Source organism: Caenorhabditis elegans, chromosome III (genome assembly GCF_000002985.6).
Source record: "Caenorhabditis elegans chromosome III".
In the NCBI taxonomy this organism is placed as follows: domain Eukaryota; kingdom Metazoa; phylum Nematoda; class Chromadorea; order Rhabditida; family Rhabditidae; genus Caenorhabditis; species Caenorhabditis elegans.
The window spans coordinates 7,447,521-7,470,497 of NC_003281.10; the positions used below are offsets into that span (position 1 = coordinate 7,447,521).

The following is a 22,977-nucleotide window of genomic DNA, read 5'->3' on the forward strand; positions in this document are numbered from 1 at the left end:
AAGCCACAGAGAGTAAAATATGGTGGGAAGCCACAGAGAGTAAAATATAGTGGGAAGCCACAGAGAGTAAAATATAGTGGGAAGCCACAGAGAGTAAAATATACAGAGAGTAAAATATGGTGGGAAGCCACAGAGAGTAAAATATAGTGGGAAGCCACAGAGAGTAAAAAATAGTGAGAAGCCACAGAGAGTAAAATATGGTGGGAAGCCACAGAGAGTAAAATATGGTGGGAAGCCACAGATAGTAAAATATGGTGGGAAGCCACAGAGAGTAAAATATGGTGGGAAGCCACAGAGAGTAAAATATGGTGGGAAGCCACAGAGAGTAAAATATGGTGGAAAGCCACAGAGAGTAAAATATGGTGGGAAGCCACAGAGAGTAAAATATACAGAGAGTAAAATATGGTGGGAAGCCACAGAGAGTAAAATATAGTGGGAAGCCACAGAGAGTAAAATATAGTGGGAAGCCACAGAGAGTAAAAAATAGTGAGAAGCCACAGAGAGTAAAATATGGTGGGAAGCCACAGAGAGTAAAATATAGTGGGAAGCCACAGAGAGTAAAAAATAGTGAGAAGCCACATAGAGTAAAATATAGTGGGAAGCCACAGAGAGTAAAATATAGTGGGAAGCCACAGAGAGTAGAAAATAGTGGGAAGCCACAGAGAGTAGAAAATAGTGGGAAGCCACAGAGAGTAAAATACTGCCTCCAGAAATTGAGGACTTTCCCATTCATTTGTCTACATAGGGTATCGAAAAGCACCCAATATTTAGAGAAGAGAAGATTTTGAGAAATACTGCCTCCAGAAATTGATGATTTTCCCATTGATTTGTCTACATAGGGCATCGAAAAGTACCCAATATTTAGAGAACATAAGATTTTGAGAATTACTGCCTTCAGAAATTGATGATTTTCCCATTGATTTGTCTACATAGGGCATCGAAAAGCACCCAATATTTAGAGAAGAGAAGATTTTGAGAAATACTGCCTTCAGAAATTGATGATTTTCCCATTGATTTGTCTACATAGGGCATCGAAAAGTACCCAATATTTAGAGAACATAAGATTTTGAGAATTACTGCCTTCAGAAATTGATGATTTTCCCATTGATTTGTCTACATAGGGCATCGAAAAGCACCCAATATTTAGAGAACAGAAGATTTTGAGAATTACTGCCTCCAGAAATTGATGATTTTCCCATTCATTTGTCTACATAGGGCATCGAAAAGTACCCAATATTTAGAGAACAGAAGATTTTGAGAAATACTGCCTTCAGAAATTGATGATTTTCCCATTGATTTGTCTACATAGGGTATCGAAAAGCACCCAATATTTAGAGAAGAGAAGATTTTGAGAAATACTGCCTCCAGAAATTGATGATTTTCCCATTGATTTGTCTACATAGGGCATCGAAAAGTACCCAATATTTAGAGAACATAAGATTTTGAGAATTACTGCCTTCAGAAATTGATGATTTTCCCATTGATTTGTCTACATAGGGCATCGAAAAGCACCCAATATTTAGAGAAGAGAAGATTTTGAGAAATACTGCCTTCAGAAATTGATGATTTTCCCATTGATTTGTCTACATAGGGCATCGAAAAGTACCCAATATTTAGAGAACATAAGATTTTGAGAATTACTGCCTTCAGAAATTGATGATTTTCCCATTGATTTGTCTACATAGGGCATCGAAAAGCACCCAATATTTAGAGAACAGAAGATTTTGAGAATTACTGCCTCCAGAAAGTGATGATTTTCCCATTGATTTGGCTACATAAGGCATCGAAACATCGTCAGTGTTTCTCATTCGATATTTGGAGGTAATCAGAAAGTTATCTCTATTCTTTTTTGCCCTGGAAACTTTTCGAAATGAAAAATATTTGAAAGGTTCCGATTTGATCAAGATCGGAGAGAACAGAAGATTTTGAGAATTACTGCCTCCAGAAATTGATGATTTCCCCATTGATTTGTCTACAAAGGACATCGAAAAGCACCCAATATTTAGAGAACAGAAGATTTTGAGAATTACTGCCTCCAGAAAGTGATGATTTTCCCATTGATTTGGCTACATAAGGCATCGAAAAGCACCCAATATTTAGAGAACAGAAGATTTTGAGAATTACTGCCTCCAGAAATTGATGATTTTCCCATTGATTTGTCTACAAAGGGCATCGAAAAGCACCCAATATTTAGAGAACAGAAGATTTTGAGAATTACTGCCTCCAGAAATTGATGATTTTCCCATTGATTTGTCTACAAAGGGAATCGAAAAGCACCCAATATTTAGAGAACAGAAGATTTTGAGAATTACTGCCTCCAGAAATTGATGATTTTCCCATTCATTTGTCTACATAGGGCATCGAAAAGCACCCAATATTTAGAGAACAGAAGATTTTGAGAATTACTGCCTCCAGAAATTGATGATTTTCCCATTGATTTGTCTACAAAGGGCATCGAAAAGCACCCAATATTTAGAGAACAGAAGATTTTGAGAATTACTGCCTCCAGAAATTGATGATTTTCCCATTCATTTGTCTACATAAGGCATCGAAAAGCACCCAATATTTAGAGAACAGAAGATTTTGAGAATTACTGCCTCCAGAAATTGATGATTTTCCCATTGATTTGTCTACAAAGGGAATCGAAAAGCACCCAATATTTAGAGAACAGAAGATTTTGAGAATTACTGCCTCCAGAAATTGATGATTTTCCCATTGATTTGTCTACATAAGGCATCGAAAAGCACCCAATATTTAGAGAACAGAAGATTTTGAGAATTACTGCCTCCAGAAATTGATGATTTTCCCATTCATTTGTCTACATAGGGCATCGAAAAGCACCCAATATTTAGAGAACAGAAGATTTTGAGAATTACTGCCTCCAGAAATTGATGATTTTCCCATTGATTTGTCTACATAAGGCATCGAAAAGCACCCAATATTTAGAGAACAGAAGATTTTGAGAATTACTGCCTCCAGAAATTGATGATTTCCCCATTGATTTGTCTACAAAGGACATCGAAAAGCACCCAATATTTAGAGAACAGAAGATTTTGAGAATTACTGCCTCCAGAAAGTGATGATTTTCCCATTGATTTGGCTACATAAGGCATCGAAAAGCACCCAATATTTAGAGAACAGAAGATTTTGAGAATTACTGCCTCCAGAAATTGATGATTTTCCCATTGATTTGTCTACATAGGGCATCGAAAAGCACCCAATATTTAGAGAACAGAAGATTTTGAGAATTACTGCCTCCAGAAATTGATGATTTTCCCATTCATTTGTCTACATAGGGCATCGAAAAGCACCCAATATTTAGAGAACAGAAGATTTTGAGAATTACTGCCTCCAGAAATTGATGATTTTCCCATTGATTTGTCTACAAAGGGCATCGAAAAGCACCCAATATTTAGAGAACAGAAGATTTTGAGAAATACTGCCTCCAGAAATTGATGATTTTCCCATTCATTTGTCTACATAAGGCATCGAAAAGCACCCAATATTTAGAGAACAGAAGATTTTGAGAATTACTGCCTCCAGAAATTGATGATTTTCCCATTGATTTGTCTACATAGGGCATCGAAAAGCACCCAATATTTAGAGAACAGAAGATTTTGAGAAATACTGCCTCCAGAAATTGATGATTTTCCCATTCATTTGTCTACATAAGGCATCGAAAAGCACCCAATATTTAGAGAACAGAAGATTTTGAGAATTACTGCCTCCAGAAATTGATGATTTTCCCATTGATTTGTCTACAAAGGGCATCGAAAAGCACCCAATATTTAGAGAACAGAAGATTTTGAGAATTACTGCCTCCAGAAATTGATGATTTTCCCATTGATTTGTCTACATAGGGCATCGAAAAGCACCCAATATTTAGAGAACAGAAAATTTTGATAATTACTGCCTCCAGAAATTGATGATTTTCCCATTGATTTGTCTACATAGGGCATCGAAAAGCACCCAATATTTAGAGAACAGAAAATTTTGAGAATTTCTGCCTCCAGAAATTGATGATTTTCCCATTGATTTGTCTACATAGGGCATCGAAAAGCACCCAATATTTAGAGAACAGAAGATTTTGAGAATTACTGCCTCCAGAAATTGATGATTTTCCCATTGATTTGTCTACATAAGGCATCGAAAAGCACCCAATATTTAGAGAACAGAAGATTTTGAGAATTACTGCCTCCAGAAATTGATGATTTTCCCATTGATTTGTCTACATAGGGCATCGAAAAGCACCCAATATTTAGAGAACAGAAGATTTTGAGAATTACTGCCTCCAGAAATTGATGATTTTCCCATTGATTTGTCTACATAAGGCATCGAAAAGCACCCAATATTTAGAGAACAGAAAATTTTGAGAATTACTGCCTCCAGAAATTGATGATTTTCCCATTGATTTGTCTACATAGGGCATCGAAAAGCACCCAATATTTAGAGAACAGAAGATTTTGAGAATTACTGCCTCCAGAAATTGATGATTTTCCCATTGATTTGTCTACATAGGGCATCGAAAAGCACCCAATATTTAGAGAACAGAAGATTTTGAGAATTACTGCCTCCAGAAATTGATGATTTTCCCATTGATTTGTCTACATAGGGCATCGAAAAGCACCCAATATTTAGAGAACAGAAGATTTTGAGAATTACTGCCTCCAGAAATTGATGATTTTCCCATTCATTTGTCTACATAAGGCATCGAAAAGCACCCAATATTTAGAGAACAGAAGATTTTGAGAATTTATGGAGCGGTTTTGGAGCGGTTTTGGAGCGGTTATGGAGCGGTTTTGGAGCGGTATTGGAGCGGTATTGGAGCGGTTTTGGAGCGGTTTTGGAGCGGTTATGGAGCGGTTTTGGAGCGGTATTGGAGCGGTTATGGAGCGGTGAAGGAGCGGTGAAGGAGCGGTTTTGTAGCCGTTGTGGAGCGGTTTTGGAGCGGTTTTGGAGCGGTTATGGAGCGGTTTTGGAGCGGTGATGGATGTGGAGCGGTTTTGGAGCGGTTGTGGAGCGGTTTTGGAGCGGTTGTGGAGCGGTTTTGGAGCGGTTTTGGAGCGGTTTTGGAGCGGTATTGGAGCGGTTTTGGAGCGGTTTTGGAGCGGTTGTGGAGCGGTTTTGGAGCGGTGATGGAGCGGTTTTGGAGCGGTTGTGGAGCGGTTTTGGAGCGGTTTTGGAGCGGTTTTGGAGCGGTTTTGGAGCGGTGATGGAGCGGTTTTGGAGCGGTTGTGGAGCGGTTTTGGAGCGGTTTTGGAGCGGTTTTGGAGCTGTATTGGAGCGGTTTTGGAGCGGTATTGGAGCGGGTTTGGAGCGGTATTGGAGCGGTTATGGAGCGGTTATGGAGTGGTTTTGGAGCGGTTATGGAGCGGTATTGGAGCGGTTTTGTAGCCGTTATGGAGCGGTTTTGGAGCGGTTTTGGAGCGGTTATGGAGCGGTTTTGGAGCGGTTATGGAGCGGTTTTGGAGCGGTTATGGAGCGGTATTGGAGCGGTTTTGGAGCCGTTTTGTAGCGGTTATGAAGCGGTATTGGAGCGGTTATGGAGCGGTATTGGAGCGGTTTTGGAGCGGTTTTGGAGCGGTTTTGGAGCTGTATTGGAGCGGTTTTGGAGCGGTTTTGGAGCGGTTATGGAGCGGTTTTGGAGCGGTTTTGGAGCGGTTTTGGAGCGGTGATGGAGCGGTTTTGGAGCGGTTGTGGAGCCGTTGTGGAGCGGTATTGGAGCGGTTTTGGAGCGGTTTTGGAGCGGTTATGGAGCGGTTTTGGAGCGGTATTGGAGCGGGTTTGGAGCGGTATTGGAGCGGTTATGGAGCGGTATTGGAGCGGTTTTGGAGCGGTTTTTTGGAGCGCCGAAAAATTCAAGTAAGCAACTTTTCCGCTTTTTCAGAAAATTAATATATTTCCAGAAATGGATTCCAGAACGACAACAAAGTGCAACCAAGGGTTGCGACGAAGCCAAAATGTGAATGTGTTACCAATGCAGTACTCAATAATGTACATTTGAAATTAAGAAACTCCCTTAAATTGGGTTGTGGTATTTGTTTTTGGAAAATTTTGATGTGTTCAATTTAATAAACTTTTAATATTTTGAACTAATATTCTTTGAATCCGCAGCAGAAGGTTTGAAATTCGTCAATTTAATTGTCTGCAATATCATATTTGAGTGATTAATGGAAACTTGATCTCTCTATATAGGCATCTCTTGACCATTTAGGTAAACATCTAATTACAACAGAAAATTTCAACGAAGTAATTCTGATAAGAACTTTAAAATCACATTTCACTCAGTGCACTCTTCTCCAAGTGTTTGTCTCTTTCCAGAGATCGCAACAAAAAAGTGGTTATGTGTCAATCAACAAGTCGATCGAAAGATAAGATTCTGTCGGTCAATGATCGAGTTGCTTTCTTTTCTCTATTTCACTCTATACAATTGACTCCAGTTCATTACACTGGACATGTGCTCACAGAGCTCACTCCACTTTTTTCTCTTAATGTTTCAGAATTCTTTGTTGTTTTGTTTTCAAACAAACAAGACACTGTTTTCAATACTATATTTTCAGTTTCAAAAATGGTTTTCACCGTCCCTTCGGATCTGTCTGGTGGACTTTATTTTTTGAATGGAAAGAGAACAACAATTGAGTCAACTGAGACATTTGACGTAATTGAGCCACGTATCGGTAAGTATATGGAAGTAACTAAGAAGAAATTTTAAGTTTAGTTTAAGTTTGGTTTAAGAGAAAATTTTAAGTTTAGTTTAAGTTTGGTTTAAGAGGCAATTTGAAGTTTAGAATCAGTTCCGAAATCTTCTAAAAAATTTTAATTCATTAAAGTTTAAAAAATATTAATTTAATAAATGTGATTTCAGGACAAGTCGTTGCTAAATGCCCAAAAGCAACAGCGGATATTGTTGATCAATACGTTAAAGCTGCTGCTGATGCTCAATCAGCATGGGGAGAAACTACTGCTTTGGACAGAGGAAAGGTTCTTCATAAAGTTGCTGATTTGATTAGAGTGAGTTGATGTTAAATACTACTATGTTTTCATATCACAAGATTCAATATATAGGAACATGCTGAAGAGATCGCAATTTGGGAAGTGAAAACCAATGGAAAACCAATTTATGAGGCTCGTTGTGACATTGCATCTTCAGCTGACACTTTTGATTTCTTTGGTGGAATCGCTACGGCAGTTCTCCAAGGAGATTCTCTTGAACTTCCAGGTGGACCATCTCAACGTATTGCCTATACACGCCGTGAACCATATGGAGTTGTTGGATGTATTGGAGCATGGAACTATCCATTCCAGACATGCGTTTGGAAGGTTGCTCCAGCGCTTGCTGCTGGAAACGCAGTTGTCTATAAGCCATCTCCATTTGCTCCAGCTTCACCAGTACTTCTAGGAGAGATCCTTACAGCTGCTGGTGTACCTAAAGGAGTATACAATGTTATTCAAGGAGAACAAGAAGCTGGTGTTGCTCTTTGCGAGCATAATTTGGTTGCAAAAGTTTCTTTCACTGGATCAGTTGCCTCAGGAGAAGCAGTTCAGCGTCAAGCCGCCACAAAGAATGTCAAGCCAGTGACATTGGAACTAGGAGGAAAATCTGAGATCATTATCTTCGACGATTCAGATGTCAAATCTGCAGTAGCTTCTGCAATGCTTGCAAACTTCTTGAATCAGGGACAAGTCTGCACAAATGCCACAAGAGTTTTTGTACAGAAAGGAATTTTGGCTTCTTTCACTGAAGCCATTGTTCAAGAAGCTAATGATAAACTTAAAGTTGGAGATCCACTTCTTGAAGACACTCGTGTTGGAGCTAATATCAACGAAGGGCATCTTCAGAGAATTCTTGGATACGTTGAAAGTGCCAAGCAAGAAGGTGGAGTCGTTTTGAGAGGAGGAGTTCGTGTGCATCCAACTGGTGTCGAGGGTGGAGCATATTTTGAGCCAGCAATAATTACTGGACTTTCCGATGAAGCTAGAGCTGTTAGAGAAGAAATCTTTGGAGCTGTTATGCTCATTTTACCATTTGAAACAGAAGAGGAAGTTATTGCAAGAGCAAATAATACAACTTATGGATTGGCTGCTGGAGTATTCTCAGGGTAAATCAGTCAAATCTATTGAAATTTCGATTCATGAATTGTAACCAGTTTTCATTAAAGTTTTTTTTTCCAGAAATCTTGCTCGTGGACACCGTGTCGCTGCTCGCCTTCAAGCTGGAACTGTTTTCATTAATACTTATAATGACACTGAAGTAAATGTTCCATTTGGAGGATTCAAGAATTCAGGACATGGACGTGAAAATTGTATCGATACTCTTCGTGCTCATACTCAGACAAAGGCAATCTATGTGAATGTTCAAGATACTACTGAGCATTGTTTCTAGATTAATGTTTAAAAATAAAAAATAAATTTGCTATATATTGTTTGATGCAATAAAGCTTCTTCAAGAGCATTGTCAACAATTATTTCAGTTGAATTTTTCAAAATAGTCTCATAAGTTCACAATAATGATAAAATTGGTAAAAATTTATTAAAGGTAGTGTAGTCGAATTTTTTTATTGCTTTATTAGATTCAAAATTGTCTGAAAACACCGAATTTCATAATGAAACTTCTTGAAAACTTTTCAGAAAAAAGTTATGACGGCTCAAAAAATGGCCTAAAATCAGTTAAAATCGGAAATTTGACCGTCTTGTCAATGTCGTATCGGCTGGAAACAAGTTTTTTGAAATCACCGTCAAATTTTGAGTATACCAGTTGATTATCTTGCGTTTTAAACGTGATTGAGGTATTTAAAAATCGATGGACGGCGAGTTTTTGTTCAAAAAAATTGAAAAGCGCCCATCGACTTTTAAATACCTTAATCAAGTTTAAAACGCAAGATAATCAACTGGTATACCCAAAATTTGACGGTGATTTCAAAAAAAATTGTTTCCAGCCGCTGCGACTTTGACAAGTCGGTCAAATTTCCGATTTTAACTGATTTCAGGCCATTTTTTGAGCCGTCATAACTTTTTTCTGAAAAGTTTTCAAGAAGTTTTATTATGAAATTCGGTGTTTTCAGACAATTTTGAATCCAATAAAGCAATGAAAAAAATTCGACTACACCACCTTTAAGAATATTTACGTAATCCCCTCAATTATTTTTATTTCTAGCACGTTGGTTTTTTTTTCGTCTCCCGTTGAAACATTGGTTTTACTCGTTTTTCCAATCATTTCATAATTTAGACTCTCCAAATTTGCGGCTTTTGAGTTTGTTCTTTTCGGTAGACAAGTAAGTTCTTTCAAATTTGATAAATACCCAGAACTATACATTCCACGCTGTCGAGGCGTAACGGGGGCGCTTTAACACTCCTCTTCGCTTTCCCCGCCCCAACATAATTTCATGATTTTTTACAACTTGTTAAAAACTAAATTTCAGATTGAAAAAATGGAGAATAGCAGGCTGATGCAGTCAATGCCGAGAACACCAAAATTTGAAGAAGAAAAAAAGACTGACAAAGATAAGGAAAAAGAAGAAAAGGAGAGAAATGGAAAGAAGACTGAATTGGCAAGAGCTCAGAATAAAAAGGCTCAAGAGAAAGATATGCCACGTTTCAAGCAGGGAGAGAATCAGATTGACACGGCCACTGAGACTTATGAGGTGAATGGGGGAAAAAATCTTGAAGTTGAGCCTGAAACCGCCACACAAAACTTTGGTTAATGACTTAGACTATTGATTAGTCTACTATTGGATATTGAAATGCGCGATGCATACGTCGCCTATAAAATCGGTAGTGATGTATCCTCGGTGCTCACTGAGGCATTATTTGTACTTCGCAAATGAACTGTGAACCTGTTCTATTAATCAATATATATATGTTCTTTTCTAGCTCACCTCTGAACTTGGACAAGGATCATTCGGGGCAGTTTTTGGTGTCACTCGTAAATCTGACAAACGCCATTTCGCAATGAAATGCGAGTCGGTCAACATGAAGCGAGCAATTCTTCCCCATGAAGCCGGTGTCCTGCTTGCCTTGAATCATCTTAAATCGCCTCATTTTCTGGAAATGGTAGATCATGGGATTGTCAACAATCGATTTTTGTTCGTGGTTCTGAAATTAGTCGGAATGAATCTTTGGGACATGCGTGCTCATCTTCCCGATAAGAAGTATACATTGACGACGACTCTCAGAATTGCTGAGCAGACTTTGGCTGGTTTGAGAGATTTGCACAGGGTTAGTTGAAACGCACAAAATGTTTTGAAATAAACATTGAAACTTGACAGGTTGGATTCTTGCATCGAGATATCAAACCTCCGAACTTTGCAATCGGAAGAGAGGAAGATGATACCTACCATACAGTCTTTCTCTTGGATTTCGGACTTTGTAGAAAGATTGCCATGAAGGGAAAGGACTTGAGAACTCCAAGAAAGGAATGTGCATTCCGTGGAACTACAAGATATGCAGCGTTAGCAGCTCATGATAATGTAAGCTCGAATTTTTATTTTTCAAAAACATTTCAAAAATTCAGAAAGAACAATCTCGCAAAGATGATATTGAGTCGTGGTGGTACATGATTGCTGAAATGATTGTATTCGACATTCCATGGAAGCAATTTCGTGGAACTGATCGTGATAATGTCCGTGGAATGAAATGGCGACTTCGCGCGGATGAGACCTACTTCAAGTTTGTGAGTTTTATTTTTTCGAAACCTTTAGTTATTACATATCATTTTACAGTTATTCCGCAAATGTTGCTACGAACAAATGAGTGCCATTCTTCTATACCTCGATCAACTATCGTATTCAAGTATTCCCGATTATGATTTTGTTTATCATCATCTTCAAGCTGCAGCCATTGTGAGTTCATTCTAATTTTAAAAACTTAATTTCTGTGATTACATAATTTCAGGTTAACAATTGTTCTGCTAAATCGCCTCCGGATTGGGATCCCAAAAGTCAACATTACAAAGGGCCGATCTACAAGGAAAGAGAACCATATATTGTCAAGTCACTCGAATGAATTTCAATAAAATTTTCTCACTTTTTCTGTGATCTAGACATTTCATCAATGTGCGACTGACAAGAATGCCCATTGGGAGCATAGCATAATTGACATTGTGAACGCACTATGCATACATCGACTTTTAAGAAGTTCTGGGTTTTCCGAAAGAAGTATTTTTCGGATTTCGTCCGGACGATCCTGTGTTCCGTTTTTTTTTCAGAATCTTGGCATTCAAACTACCGTATCTTTAAAAGGACAACACAAAATTGGATGCTCAAAATTGTATTATAACTTGAAAGTTTTAATTTAAATTATTCCTTGGCAGTTCCAATGACAATTCCTCCACGTCCACGGCCACCTCCGCTGTATCGACCACGGCAACGATGTCCAGAAACGGCGGCAATTGAGAGAACGGCGAAAATGAAGATGTTGTAGAAGTTCATACTGAAATATTTGAATTAATTAGAGTTTAGAAAAGAAATGTTTACCTTTTCAGGAGCAGCTTTCAAAACTGAAAGGAAAGTTGATGATTTTCAAAGGTTTCGGTGTCGGTTTTATACCGGAGTTTTGAATGTATTTTGTGCGTAAAAGATCTTTGGATGCAAATTGCAAGTTGCAAAGATTGCAAAGAAACGAAAAGATCAGAAGTTTATAGTTTCGGAGTTTGATTTCTTTTTTGCGGGGTGATCTTTACCTCACTATGGCTACTATAAAAACTTCTCCGCAAACCTGAAAAGTCACGATTCAGTCAACCGAGTCAACGTAAGCAGTCTCACTTTCAAGTCTTCTAAAAAAAACTGAAAACTTCAGTATGAACTTCTACAACATCTTCATTTTCGCCGTTCTCTCAATTGCCGCCGTTTCTGGACATCGTTGCCGTGGTGGATACAGCGGAGGTGGTCGTGGACGTGGAGGAATTGTCATTGGAACTGCCAAGGAATAAATTCAACAGTTGTTGATTTTTTTTAATGATAAATTTGTGAGCATTTTGATTTTGAACAAACTGCAATGGAAAGCTATCTCAAATTGACTGATACATTCAAGGGACATTTTTTCCAAACTTCTTATCAAATTGAACGATATTCAGGAACTTCGTCAATGTTTTTCTGGCCAAATAGAAGTATGCAGAGAGTTTTGAATTTTATTATATAACTCGGGCTAGATGAACATTAAGGAATTCAAATATTTCAGAATTTCGGAACAGTCCAAGATAAATCAAGTAAAGTGAAAAATGTTTCTCAATATGCAATTTTCAAAACTAGGAAATGAAAAAACTCAGGGATTTCTGTGTCTGAAAAGAATTGAGTTTTTAAAATTATATCAGACAATTTCTGAGAATCGATCAAAATTAGCCGGAAACTGTTTTTGTAATCAAACTCTATTCAATTATTTCAAACAGTATTTCAATTTTAAATTTTTTATTATTAGTGAAACTTTCCAGGAATCAAGAAAAAAAATTTTGAATCCCTGATGTACAATTAATCTAAATATAATTTTTTCATAATTTCTACAAATATCACAGAAGTTCTTACATATCTCGCCCTCATCAGACCCACTCCAATCAAATCGAATAAAATGATCGTAAAACACACTCAAATTGCACACGGCTTCTTCATCTTCCTCACATTCACCGCCACGTGTTTGTGGATGACGAGAATGAAATGGCAAATTGACGGATTACGGTAGAAACGAGTGTGGATGACAACGACGACAAACTGCGGGTGCCAGATGTAGGAGGAGGTGGAGGGAAAGTTTTCGAGCTCTGATTGAAAAACACCGAACATATGGAAATCACCAAGTCCGTGTCGACGAGACCTCTCACCATTCAGAAGTATTCACACTCGTCTTCTTTCTCACAGCCACTTCATTTTTAAATATATTTTTTGCTTCTATAACATCCAAAAATGAATCGAAACTTTTCGATCGATGCTATTTTGGCTAGAAAACCAGTTGAAAAGAGAAAGCAAATAATCACTAAGGATAATTGTAAGTTTATTCGAGTTTTCCTACAATCAAGTAATTTATGGCGTCGTTTTCATAATCTTGGCACAGAGATGATTGTTACTAAAAGTGGAAGGTTAGTGGAAAGTATTAAACTTAACTGCGAGATTTTTATCTTTTTATTAGTCACTCTTTAATACTGCCTTGGTATAAGATTCATGGCTACAAATTCAAAGTTCTAAGATTTGTAATTTTTAAATCCAAAATAGCATCCTCACTTGAAGTTTCTCATCTACATTTTCAGTTTTTACCCAAATAGTCTTTCACCACATTTCTCAACGTTGGCCGTTGATAGATCAGAAGTATTTCCTTTACCAGATAATTAAAAAAAGGAGTAGATTAATATTTTCTGAACTGAAAAATAGAATACAAAAAAGTTTAATATAGAACGTTTTTACGGCTGATTTAGTTCAAAATATTGACCAGAAATGTTCTCTACATGACAGTGTTTAGAAGAATGTTTCCTACCTTATCAGTCATCATCGCTGGTCTTGATCCCGTGAAGAGTTATGTAGTTATGGTAGATTTGGAGTGTATTGAAATGAAACGTTTTCGATATTCATTTCATCAAAGCAAATGGATTTCTACCGGTCCAGGTTGGTTGTTTTTGAGTGAAGTTAGTTGGGAAATATTTGATTTTTAACTAGCCAATTGTTTCATTGAAAAGGAACCCTCGTAAAATGTTTGCAAAAAAGTATAAAATTCGTATAACACAATTTTGGTTTTTTTTCCAAAATTTGTATAGTTGAAACATTTTTGACTGTAATTAAACTACTGAACACCGTATAAGTGGTTTTAAACAGTTTCCCCACTGAATTCGCAATTTTAAAAAATTTGAGAACTTTCATATACCAATTGTTAAAATTCAGGGGAAAGTGAACTCCCGAGCAGAATGTTTGTTCACACGGACTCCCCAGCTCGTGGTGCTCATTGGATGCGGGCTCCTGTTAGTTTTGATAAAATGAAGCTAACAAACAATCAGCTGGATAACAATGGACATGTAAGTCACACACAGTTTGTCTAGCACATTTTGGAAATTGTGTTTTAGATAATTGTGAATTCAATGCACAAATATCGTCCAAGAGTTCACATAATTGAACAAGATGATTCACAAAAGCGGCACACTTTTTCTTTTGAAGAGACTGAATTTATTGCAGTTACAGCTTATCAAAATCATCGGGTGATTTTAAATATTGTGTATTTACAGCTTCTAAATATAACATTTTCAGATAACAAGTCTGAAAATCGAATCAAATCCATTTGCAAAAGGTTTTCGAGAGTGTGAAGTTCAGGGAATTGAAATGAATAGTGTTGGTGGAATGACTGGAGGACCAGCATTCCAGTCAGTTTTTCCACTAATTTTTCCATATTTTGCAAATCTAGCTAGCAATATGAATGTAAATAAGTAAATGAATTATACATATACCAAACTCTTTTAAAATTATAAATTATACTAAAAGCCAATCGCCCTGAGAAACTATTTTAATACCCTAGGGCTTTGATAATAGAAACCATTCCTGTTTTTCGCCTCCTTTCTCAATTTTTGGGTGAGTTTACGAAATTCTAATTTTCTAATTTTGATCAAAGAATAAAATAGGAATTGAGGATTTAGGCCCAAACCATGCAGCGTTTTCCTTGAGGCCAAGCAGGTGTTTTGGTTCCTGCATGGAACGCTTAGAATGCCAATTCAACAAGTTAATATAGAAAAGATTTGAAATGCTCACAATTTTATCATTAACACAAGGTCAACAAATCATTCAAATTATTCCTTGGCGGTTCCAATGACAATTCCACGGCCACCTCCTCCGTAGTTGTTTCCACCACGGCAACGATGTCCAGAAACGGCGGCAATTGAGAGAACGGCGAAAATGAAGATGTTGTAGAAGTTCATACTGAAATTTTCAGATTTTTGAGAAGACTTGAAAGTGAGAATGCTTACCTTGACTCGGTTGACTGAATCGTGACTTTTCCGACAAACCGGGATGTTTTATAGTAGTCTCTATGCGTGAAAGATCACCCCGCAAACAGGGAATCAAACTCCGAAGCTATAAAGTTTCTTTGCACAGTTTTGCAAACTCATTGTTTTACTTTTGTGTTGAATCAAAGTATATATCGAAATCGGAACAGGAGAATCTGAAAAATAGAAACAACGTTGTTTCTAGCTAACTGTAAGATTTAATTTTTAAAAGTGTTCGATTTGTGTTCACATCTGTTTTATTAGGCGCGAGACAGGCGTAGGCTACCTGAAAGGCCAGCGCATAGGCGTCTAAATAGAAATCACATTGGAAAGTTCTGAAGGGAATTTACAGTAATCTAAAAGCGCCAATTAAAATTTGGTCTAAGTACACTTACATATAATGATCAAAAATGGCCTATTACCATTAAAAATCACTTCAATTTGTTTTTTTCTGATATTTGAAAACTCTTAATTAAAGTTTTGGCAAAATGCCAAATTTTCCAAAAATGTGGACTTTTTGAAAAATGTAGAGCAATTTGGCACGTTTGAACCTCAAAAGTGTTTGAGTACAAATATTTGAACAGAATTTAAAATGATTTCTTAAAAAATTGATTAAATTGGTCAACTTCCGAAATTATAAGTAGCGAAAATGATTTTTGATTGAAAACTAAATGAATTTCAATTTTTTTTGAAAAGTTTCACTATACTAATTGGTCATTTTAGAATCAAAATGGTGCCATCTAATAATTTTCCATGAAAAAGAATATGAGAGCTTGGTAACCACGTTGTCCAACCAATTAATAAAACCTCAAACTTTTCTTCAACGACCCTATCAATCCTTTAGTTCTCAATATCCCGGCTGCTCCGTGAGCAATTATTTTCCCATCTAACCAGATGTGTTCCTCCTGTATCGAAAATGATTTATTACCATCAATTGAATCGCACGTTCGGAACATTTTGACATGTGTCAACGGGAAGGGTAAATTATTTGAAGAACTTTGGATTGAAAAAAATTAATGAAAAAAATTTTGAAAATAAATATTGTAAACCACAATTTTCATAACTTTTCACTTTATTTTTGAGCTTTTGCTATTCAAGTTCTATTATACAGTAAATGTTTAAACTTTTTTGTTGTACTAGAGGTCTCGCAACGAAAGACTCAGTTCTGACACGCGCCTTTAAGGAAAGAGTACTGTAGCAATTGATCGCTTATGTTTTTTTTCTGCTAATTCTTGCTAGCAATTGCTGGGTTTTTCATTGACTTCAATGAATTTTTTGTTTACAAACCGCGTTTTTACTTTTTTTTTATTCCCAGAGGTCTTGCAATGTTGAAAATCTCACGTTTACCAAACAAAAGCAAACGCGCTCTGTTGCACACTGCCGCCCGGCGACCCGTTTTCGGGTTTTTTTCAGCTTCTCTTGTGGAATTTTATCATTTTTATTGATTTTTTCTGCAATACAATGGAGGTTCAAAGTCTTACAATAACCACGAATTATCCGCCGAAACCCGCATCTCCAAATCCGCAGGGTAAGCATTTTGGGTTTTTAATTAAAAAACTATCAAAGTGCATTTTTAACAGATATCCGTGACACAATTCGCTCTAACAAAACCAACGAAAACCTTTGGATACAGAGAAAAGATGTTGACACGACTTTGCGAAGTGCGCTGGAACATCTGAAAGCCTGCTGCATTGTATTGAATTTATCGGCTAAATGCGATGAACGTTTGAACGTTGCCGTTAGTCATGGAACGACTGAAAAATATCAGCTAATGTCGAGAACTGGTAGCTCTGATAATCTGAAGGTGAGTATTTGATTTCACAACGAAAAATTTCGGAAATTCGTCGGCAGTCTTTAAAAAAAATAATCGCCCTTAATTATTTTCATAAATTTAAACATTTTCGCCTCATCTATAAAACTGTTTCAGGCAGCAGTCACACTTCTGGACGACAATGTTATTCAAGCTGAAGTGACCGTAAAGTATCCTAAAGCTGGTGGTGGATATTATCGAGCAGTCGCACAACCCGACGTCCAATGGAAACTTCAACAACTTCAGGATCTTGGAAATCACATTTCCAGAGTTACAATCACTCTCTGCGATTTACAACATGAAGTTAATTTGTTGAAAGGAGATGGAGAACGAGATGCTTTCACTCTGGCTACCGGAGCACGTATTTTGGAGGAACTCAAGCTCACCATGAATGAAATATCATTGGCTCGAAATTCAATTATGTTACCTAGAAAAAGAAGCCTGTTGGAGTTGTGTTACTTCCCACCGACCCGGAAATTTGTTCCACCTCTTCCTCAAGATCAACTAATCTCCTTCTATATTTCATGTTGCCGCTTGGTATGTTTTAAAATGCAAATTCACAATAATCAATACACATTTTAAGGTTTGTGCATCCTACCAAATGGTTCCGAAGACAGTTCATCCACAAGGCCTCTCAGTGTTCATGGCAGAATCTCAACTTCCACACCTCGACGATGTCATCAAGCATCTGAATACAGTGATGGCAATCTTGCAGAAACTAATTAATTATTTATCGGCTACTATGTCGTAGAATATAATTATTAGAAAGGATTGTATAACAATAGTGAGGACAATTAGATGATACTTCTTTAGATGTGTACATATTAATTTATTTCCCCGGATGTTCATATATTTCAAAGTTGTGTAGTTATTTCACTTTCCACCAACTCGTCTTGTTTCATTCCACCCATGCATTACTATATTTTGGTCATAATTTAGAATGTCATTAAAAATATTTAGATTTATGTTTGAACTGATTTTTACAACATTTAATCCATCACGGGTTTAATATCCGAATTATTTCATTTTTGATTTTCCAATTGATCTCAACTTGTGCGGGAGAAGAGAAAAGCTGTATATTTTCTGGATTTATTGCATATTCTCCAAGATGAACCATGCCGAGTTTGATTTGCAATTATTTATGTAACCACGTGGTTTCTTCAACTTTTCGAGATTTTTGATTCCGCAAAATCGGTTAAAGATCATAATAATTTTCGCCACGCTTCAACTGATTTGACCTTCACACACAGGCAACAGAAACCCTTGGAAACGTGAGAAACTAGTTCGTTTCTCTGTGATCTCTGAATTTTTCATTATCTAACTTCTTCTCTTAATGTCTGCAGTCTCTATGTTACAGGGAGAAATGCTTGCTCGTGGAGGCGCCGTCATTGCCCGCGGAGCGTCTCTTGCCACTGCCCGCAATTTTTCGCGCACCACTGTTCCAATGGCTAAGGTTTGTTTTTTTGTCTGATAACAACCATATAAAAGTTCATAGGCAAACAAGTAATGTAATTGAGTGTTTCGGAGATATTTTAGATAGAACTGAACGATCAAAACATATTTAGTTTCGAACATTCTGTCTACATCATGAAATGTTCTGAAATGAAACACAATTCAAAATAATATACTCATTTGACAATATTTAGCATTTTTAACAGTATCTATATGCAAATGAGTTTTTGTAGATTCGTAAGGAACGAGATACTTTCGGAGAGCTCGAGGTTCCAGCCGACAAATACTATGGAGCCCAGACCGCCCGTTCCCAGATGAACTTCAAGATTGGAGGACCAGAAGAGCGTATGCCAATCCCAGTTATCCACGCTTTCGGAATCTTGAAGAAGGCCGCCGCCCTTGTCAACACCGAGTTCGGATTAGACAAAAAACTGGCTGACGCGATTTCCCAAGCTGCTGATGAGGTTGTTGACGGCAAGCTCGACGAGCACTTCCCACTTGTTACATGGCAGACTGGTTCAGGAACTCAGTCCAACATGAATGTCAATGAGGTTATCTCGAATCGGTAAAAACTAAAAAAAATTGTTTAAAGATTTTATTGAATTCATTGCAGTGCTATCGAGATCCTCGGAGGAGAGCTCGGATCGAAGAAGCCAGTTCATCCAAATGATCATGTGAATATGTCCCAATCATCAAATGACACATTCCCAACTGCTATGCACATTGCCGTCGGACGTGAAGTCAACTCTCGTCTTCTTCCAGCTCTCAAGAAGCTTCGCACTGCCCTTCACAACAAGGCTGAAGAGTTCAAAGATATCATCAAGATTGGACGTACTCACACCCAAGATGCTGTTCCACTCACTCTTGGACAAGAGTTCTCAGCTTACGTCACACAGCTTGATAACTCTATTGCTCGTGTTGAATCGACTCTTCCACGACTTTATCAATTGGCTGCCGGTGGAACCGCTGTTGGAACTGGACTCAACACGCGCAAGGGATTCGCTGAGAAGGTTGCCGCCACTGTTTCTGAACTTACCGGATTGCCATTCGTTACCGCTCCAAACAAATTTGAAGCCCTCGCCGCCCATGATGCTCTCGTTGAGGTTCACGGAGCCCTGAACACAGTCGCAGTTTCCTTCATGAAGATTGGAAACGATATCAGATTTTTGGGATCTGGACCAAGATGCGGACTCGGAGAGTTATCACTCCCAGAAAACGAACCAGGAAGCTCCATCATGCCAGGAAAGGTCAACCCAACTCAATGTGAAGCCATCACAATGGTTGCCGCTCAAGTTATGGGAAATCAAGTTGCAGTCAGTGTAGGAGGATCTAATGGACATTTCGAGTTGAATGTTTTCAAGCCACTTATCGTTCGTAATGTTCTTCAATCAACACGTCTTCTTGCTGACAGCGCTGTGAGCTTCACTGATCATTGTGTCGACGGAATCGTTGCTAACAAAGACAATATTGCCAAGGTTTGTTAGTAAATTTAGCGGAAATTTATAGACCTGATTAAAGTATAAGTAGATGATAAATAGATTTTTCATTTCAGATTATGCGTGAATCACTTATGCTTGTCACTGCTCTCAACCCACACATTGGCTACGACAACGCCGCCAAGATTGCTAAGACTGCTCACAAGAACGGCACCACCCTTGTCCAGGAAGCCGTGAAGCTGGGAATCCTTACCGAGGAGCAGTTCGCTCAATGGGTCAAGCCAGAAAACATGCTCGGACCTAAGTAAAGTGTTGAAGCATCAATATTTAGTAGGCACATCTTCGTTTAGTCAATCAATGTCCCCAAATGTTCAGAATCTCTTTGCCCATCCCACACCCAACCCGATTGATTCGTTTGTAATTATTTTGTTTTATTCAGTGTTTTTCCATAGATAAAACCGGAACATTTTCTAAATTTAAAGTTGGATTTGTAATTCTAAGTTGATCGCCTTGAAAGCTTAATTCGACATCCGGAGAACACGATAGCCGCTCTCTCAGGTATCGCATTACTTCACACCGTCGAGAGGAAAATGGTTTTGGTATTAGACCTGCAATTGGAAGAATTCAATGAATAACTAAACATTAAAATTGAACTTTACCAGTTATGGTGAGTTCCTGAATAGCTCCTTGAGGTAGATTCTCATCTAGAACAGTAATAATATTCGCAGTTTGTAACCGTGACACATTAATATGATCAGGATGATGGGAATCATTTCTGTAAAGAAGGAAATAAATACTTATTTGAAGAATTCCAACTCACTGCCTTCTGAAAATTTCTCTCCAATATCGATCAGTTATCTTGGAAAATTGTGTATTAAAAGTTTGCAGATCAACCATCGATAGATTCCGTAGCTCCATGACGTCATGCATTTCTAGTACTGGTTTTAATGTGTCAGAGAACTTTCTGAAATCAAAATTGTATATAACTCAGACGAAAAAATTTGCGATTTTTCGCCAAAGATACGGTTCTGGGGTTGACACGCCTTATTTGCTAAATAAAAAATGGTGTGCTCTTTTAAAGGGTACTGTAATTTCAAACTTTGGTTGCTGCGGAGTTTTCATCGATTTTTCATAGTTTTTCGCTAAAATTATCTTTATTTATTAAAAATTGATATAAAACAATATAGAAAATTTTTAAAAATTTAATGTGAAAACAATCTGAAAATTCCACAGCAACAAAAGTTTGGAATTACAGTACTCTTTGAAGGCGCACACCCTTTTGTATTTGGCAAAAAAGGCGTGTCGAGACCGGATACCGTATTAGACTCTTGAAACATACCTTCCTAATAATAAGCTTTTTGTTGGTGACGAGATACTTTTACGCTTATCTGTCCTATTGTCTTGAATATTTCGTTTCTCAGGGAATATTATAGATTTTATGAAAATTGAGAACATTATTGAAACTAGCACTGCACAAAACATTTGACTAGAATCCATTTTCTAGACAGCCGAAGAATCTGAAAATATTATTTTCAACAAAGAAATTCAGAAATCGAACTTTTAATTTAATTAACAGGAAATTGAGAAGAACGGGAAGTGGTCACGATTAAATAAACACGATTTTTCACAAGAAGAGTCCTAATCGTTCTTATCACCAAATAAATTCGTGCAACCCATAATTTTTAATTTTTAAAGACGATTAGTGTCAAGAAAACTACAAACATTACCACGAAATGCGGATTCCAGGAGTATTAGTGACTGATTTTTGAGTTACTAAACATTTGAAGCAAAAAATTATGTTTAGTTCTCTGGAGAATTGAAGAAAAAATCAGGAATACAGTTATTCGGGAATTGTAGGCTCAACTATTACAATCCTGGTTCTACTGAATGTGGAACATTTCGAAAATTAATATGTGCCTTTGAGGAGTAACTACGGTACTCAGTATCACAGGCAAAGCGGGTACGGTCCGTTTACGGATCTTGGACCGGGAACGGACCATTAACGGGCGAACTACGGATATGAAAAGCGGGACGGACCAATTACGGGCAAACTACGGGGAATGTAAAAAATGGCCATTAAGAGGAAAAAATGGATTTTAAGAAAACGATTTTTTTTAATATTACCGGTACAGAGAGTGTAGATAGTTAGAGAGTGACAGACATCCGGGACCCAATGGGGCGGGGCGCGCGGAAGAGACGATTTGTGTCGATTTACGAAGTTTTCCTCGTTGTCATCATTTCGTAAATCGACACAAATCGTCTCTTCCGCGCGCCCCGCCCCATTGGGTCCCGGACGTCTGTCACTCTCTAACTATCTACACTCTCTGTACCGGTAATACCTATGATACCAGTTGGCTAATTCAAGCATTTTTACGTCTTTAAATGCATTTATTAGAGCAAAAACCACATTTACCGACCGAGATGGCTCTTGAGCCGTAGTTGGGCCGTTTCCGGTCCGTAGACGGTCCGTCGCCGGCCCGTAAACGGACCGTAAATGAACCGTCCCGGGCACCAAATTTTTGTTTTTGAAAATTTCAGGTTCCAGCACGGAAAAAGTGCTCAAATTAGCCAAAGGAGAGTGTAGGCATTTCAAAAACTCCATTTTCATGAAAAAAATTTTTCGTATTATCCTCCGTTTTGGTGATCATCCGTAGTTTGGCCGTAGCCGGTCCGTAGATGGTCCGTAAATTAACCGTCCCGGTCGGCAAAACTGCACTTTTTAAAACTAAACCTTGAATCAGGCAAAAAATTAGCCAACTGGCTACAATGAACCAAATAGCATTGTAGGTACTTCAAAAACTCAATTTTCATGAAAAAAAAATTCCTCTGGGCAACCATTTTGTCTATCATCCGTCCAACTGGTCCGTACGCGGCCCGTGATCGCATGCGATCTAACTGAGGCTATTAAGCATGACATTGTGTGTAAAAGAGGTTATATTAATGTAATCCTATAAACATATCAATAAAAAAGATGAAATGCCACAATTGGGTAGATACTGTGTATACGCAACGTTCACTCTCTCTGCTGGTCTTCTTCAGCTGAGTAACAGGAGCATTTTTTGAAATATCATAAAATATTTTACTAACAATACATTCTGGTATTTTAAGAAATTAAGGTATCATTCAAGTAGAACGCATATTTATTTCCCTTATTTCCTCTATTAGTATTGCAACCCGGTCCAATCGAAAATTAGTCTTGCATGCGAGACTAATAGAGGAAATATGGTAAGTACCATTCCTGTATTACAAGTAGATGGAGCACGTATAGGTAGATGTTGAGAAATATGCGAAATAAGTTCTGAACTACACGAAACTGTCAATTGTTATCGTTCGCTTTC

At 37.7% G+C, this 22,977-nt stretch overlaps 9 protein-coding genes and 2 non-coding genes across 12 annotated transcripts; 7 read left to right on the plus strand and 4 right to left on the minus strand.

Moving 5' to 3' along the window:
* The first annotated feature begins 6,553 nt into the window (after positions 1 to 6,553).
* On the plus strand, positions 6,554 to 8,416 carry alh-12 (Aldehyde dehydrogenase domain-containing protein). Of its 2 annotated transcripts, NM_001027759.4 has the most exons (4): positions 6,561 to 6,677; positions 6,866 to 7,011; positions 7,066 to 8,099; positions 8,173 to 8,416. In NM_001027759.4, the coding sequence occupies exons 1-4, from the start codon at positions 6,569 to 6,571 to the stop codon at positions 8,381 to 8,383; spliced, it is 1,500 nt and encodes a 499-aa protein (NP_001022930.1). In that variant the 5' UTR covers positions 6,561 to 6,568; the 3' UTR covers positions 8,384 to 8,416. The 2 variants fall into 2 exon arrangements, with proteins under 2 accessions (NP_001370775.1, NP_001022930.1); NM_001382916.1 differs by having other exon boundaries at positions 6,554 to 6,677; positions 7,066 to 8,379.
* A 1,003-nt stretch (positions 8,417 to 9,419) lies between these two features.
* Positions 9,420 to 11,024, plus strand: Y69F12A.1 (Protein kinase domain-containing protein). Its single transcript, NM_001379795.1, has 6 exons — positions 9,420 to 9,641; positions 9,871 to 10,215; positions 10,266 to 10,466; positions 10,511 to 10,669; positions 10,719 to 10,838; positions 10,891 to 11,024. Exons 1-6 carry the CDS (start codon positions 9,429 to 9,431, stop codon positions 10,999 to 11,001), a joined length of 1,149 nt encoding a protein of 382 aa, NP_001367929.1. The 5' UTR covers positions 9,420 to 9,428; the 3' UTR covers positions 11,002 to 11,024.
* A 270-nt stretch (positions 11,025 to 11,294) lies between these two features.
* fipr-19 (FIP (Fungus-Induced Protein) Related) lies at positions 11,295 to 11,426 on the minus strand (the record flags this gene model as incomplete). The annotated part of the gene is made up of 1 exon (NM_001379796.1): positions 11,295 to 11,426. The coding sequence occupies one exon, from the start codon at positions 11,424 to 11,426 to the stop codon at positions 11,295 to 11,297; it is 132 nt and encodes a 43-aa protein (NP_001367931.1).
* A 368-nt stretch (positions 11,427 to 11,794) lies between these two features.
* On the plus strand, positions 11,795 to 11,926 carry fipr-18 (FIP (Fungus-Induced Protein) Related; the record flags this gene model as incomplete). Its single annotated transcript, NM_001038278.5, has 1 exon — positions 11,795 to 11,926. The coding sequence occupies one exon, from the start codon at positions 11,795 to 11,797 to the stop codon at positions 11,924 to 11,926; it is 132 nt and encodes a 43-aa protein (NP_001033367.1).
* Positions 11,927 to 12,552: 626 nt separating this feature from the next.
* Positions 12,553 to 12,680, minus strand: H14A12.9. Its single transcript, NR_052449.1, has one exon. It is a non-coding gene; the product is annotated as an Unclassified non-coding RNA H14A12.9 (non-coding RNA).
* Positions 12,681 to 12,820: 140 nt separating this feature from the next.
* mls-1 (T-box transcription factor mls-1) lies at positions 12,821 to 14,414 on the plus strand. Its single transcript, NM_066239.4, has 5 exons — positions 12,821 to 13,060; positions 13,438 to 13,580; positions 13,854 to 13,984; positions 14,033 to 14,164; positions 14,214 to 14,414. The coding sequence occupies exons 1-5, from the start codon at positions 12,888 to 12,890 to the stop codon at positions 14,391 to 14,393; spliced, it is 759 nt and encodes a 252-aa protein (NP_498640.1). The 5' UTR covers positions 12,821 to 12,887; the 3' UTR covers positions 14,394 to 14,414.
* A 332-nt stretch (positions 14,415 to 14,746) lies between these two features.
* Positions 14,747 to 14,875, minus strand: fipr-20 (FIP (Fungus-Induced Protein) Related; the record flags this gene model as incomplete). Its single annotated transcript, NM_001379797.1, has 1 exon — positions 14,747 to 14,875. The coding sequence occupies one exon, from the start codon at positions 14,873 to 14,875 to the stop codon at positions 14,747 to 14,749; it is 129 nt and encodes a 42-aa protein (NP_001367928.1).
* Positions 14,876 to 16,276: 1,401 nt separating this feature from the next.
* Positions 16,277 to 17,724, plus strand: H14A12.3 (Protein rogdi homolog). The gene is made up of 4 exons (NM_066240.6): positions 16,277 to 16,469; positions 16,522 to 16,745; positions 16,869 to 17,288; positions 17,335 to 17,724. The coding sequence occupies exons 1-4, from the start codon at positions 16,403 to 16,405 to the stop codon at positions 17,500 to 17,502; spliced, it is 879 nt and encodes a 292-aa protein (NP_498641.1). The 5' UTR covers positions 16,277 to 16,402; the 3' UTR covers positions 17,503 to 17,724.
* Positions 17,725 to 18,084: 360 nt separating this feature from the next.
* fum-1 (putative fumarate hydratase, mitochondrial) lies at positions 18,085 to 20,120 on the plus strand (the record flags this gene model as incomplete). The annotated part of the gene is made up of 4 exons (NM_066241.8): positions 18,085 to 18,204; positions 18,437 to 18,768; positions 18,817 to 19,678; positions 19,756 to 20,120. The coding sequence occupies 4 exons, from the start codon at positions 18,085 to 18,087 to the stop codon at positions 19,945 to 19,947; spliced, it is 1,506 nt and encodes a 501-aa protein (NP_498642.1). The 3' UTR covers positions 19,948 to 20,120.
* On the plus strand, positions 18,264 to 18,413 carry H14A12.8. The gene has a single exon (NR_052450.1). It is a non-coding gene; the product is annotated as an Unclassified non-coding RNA H14A12.8 (non-coding RNA).
* H14A12.5 (tRNA-synt_2 domain-containing protein) lies at positions 20,054 to 21,156 on the minus strand. Its single transcript, NM_066242.7, has 4 exons — positions 20,979 to 21,156; positions 20,460 to 20,603; positions 20,299 to 20,414; positions 20,054 to 20,247 (listed from the first exon to the last, which is right to left on the minus strand). Exons 2-4 carry the CDS (start codon positions 20,567 to 20,569, stop codon positions 20,075 to 20,077), a joined length of 399 nt encoding a protein of 132 aa, NP_498643.1. The 5' UTR covers positions 20,570 to 20,603; positions 20,979 to 21,156; the 3' UTR covers positions 20,054 to 20,074.
* Positions 21,157 to 22,977: the final 1,821 nt, after the last annotated feature.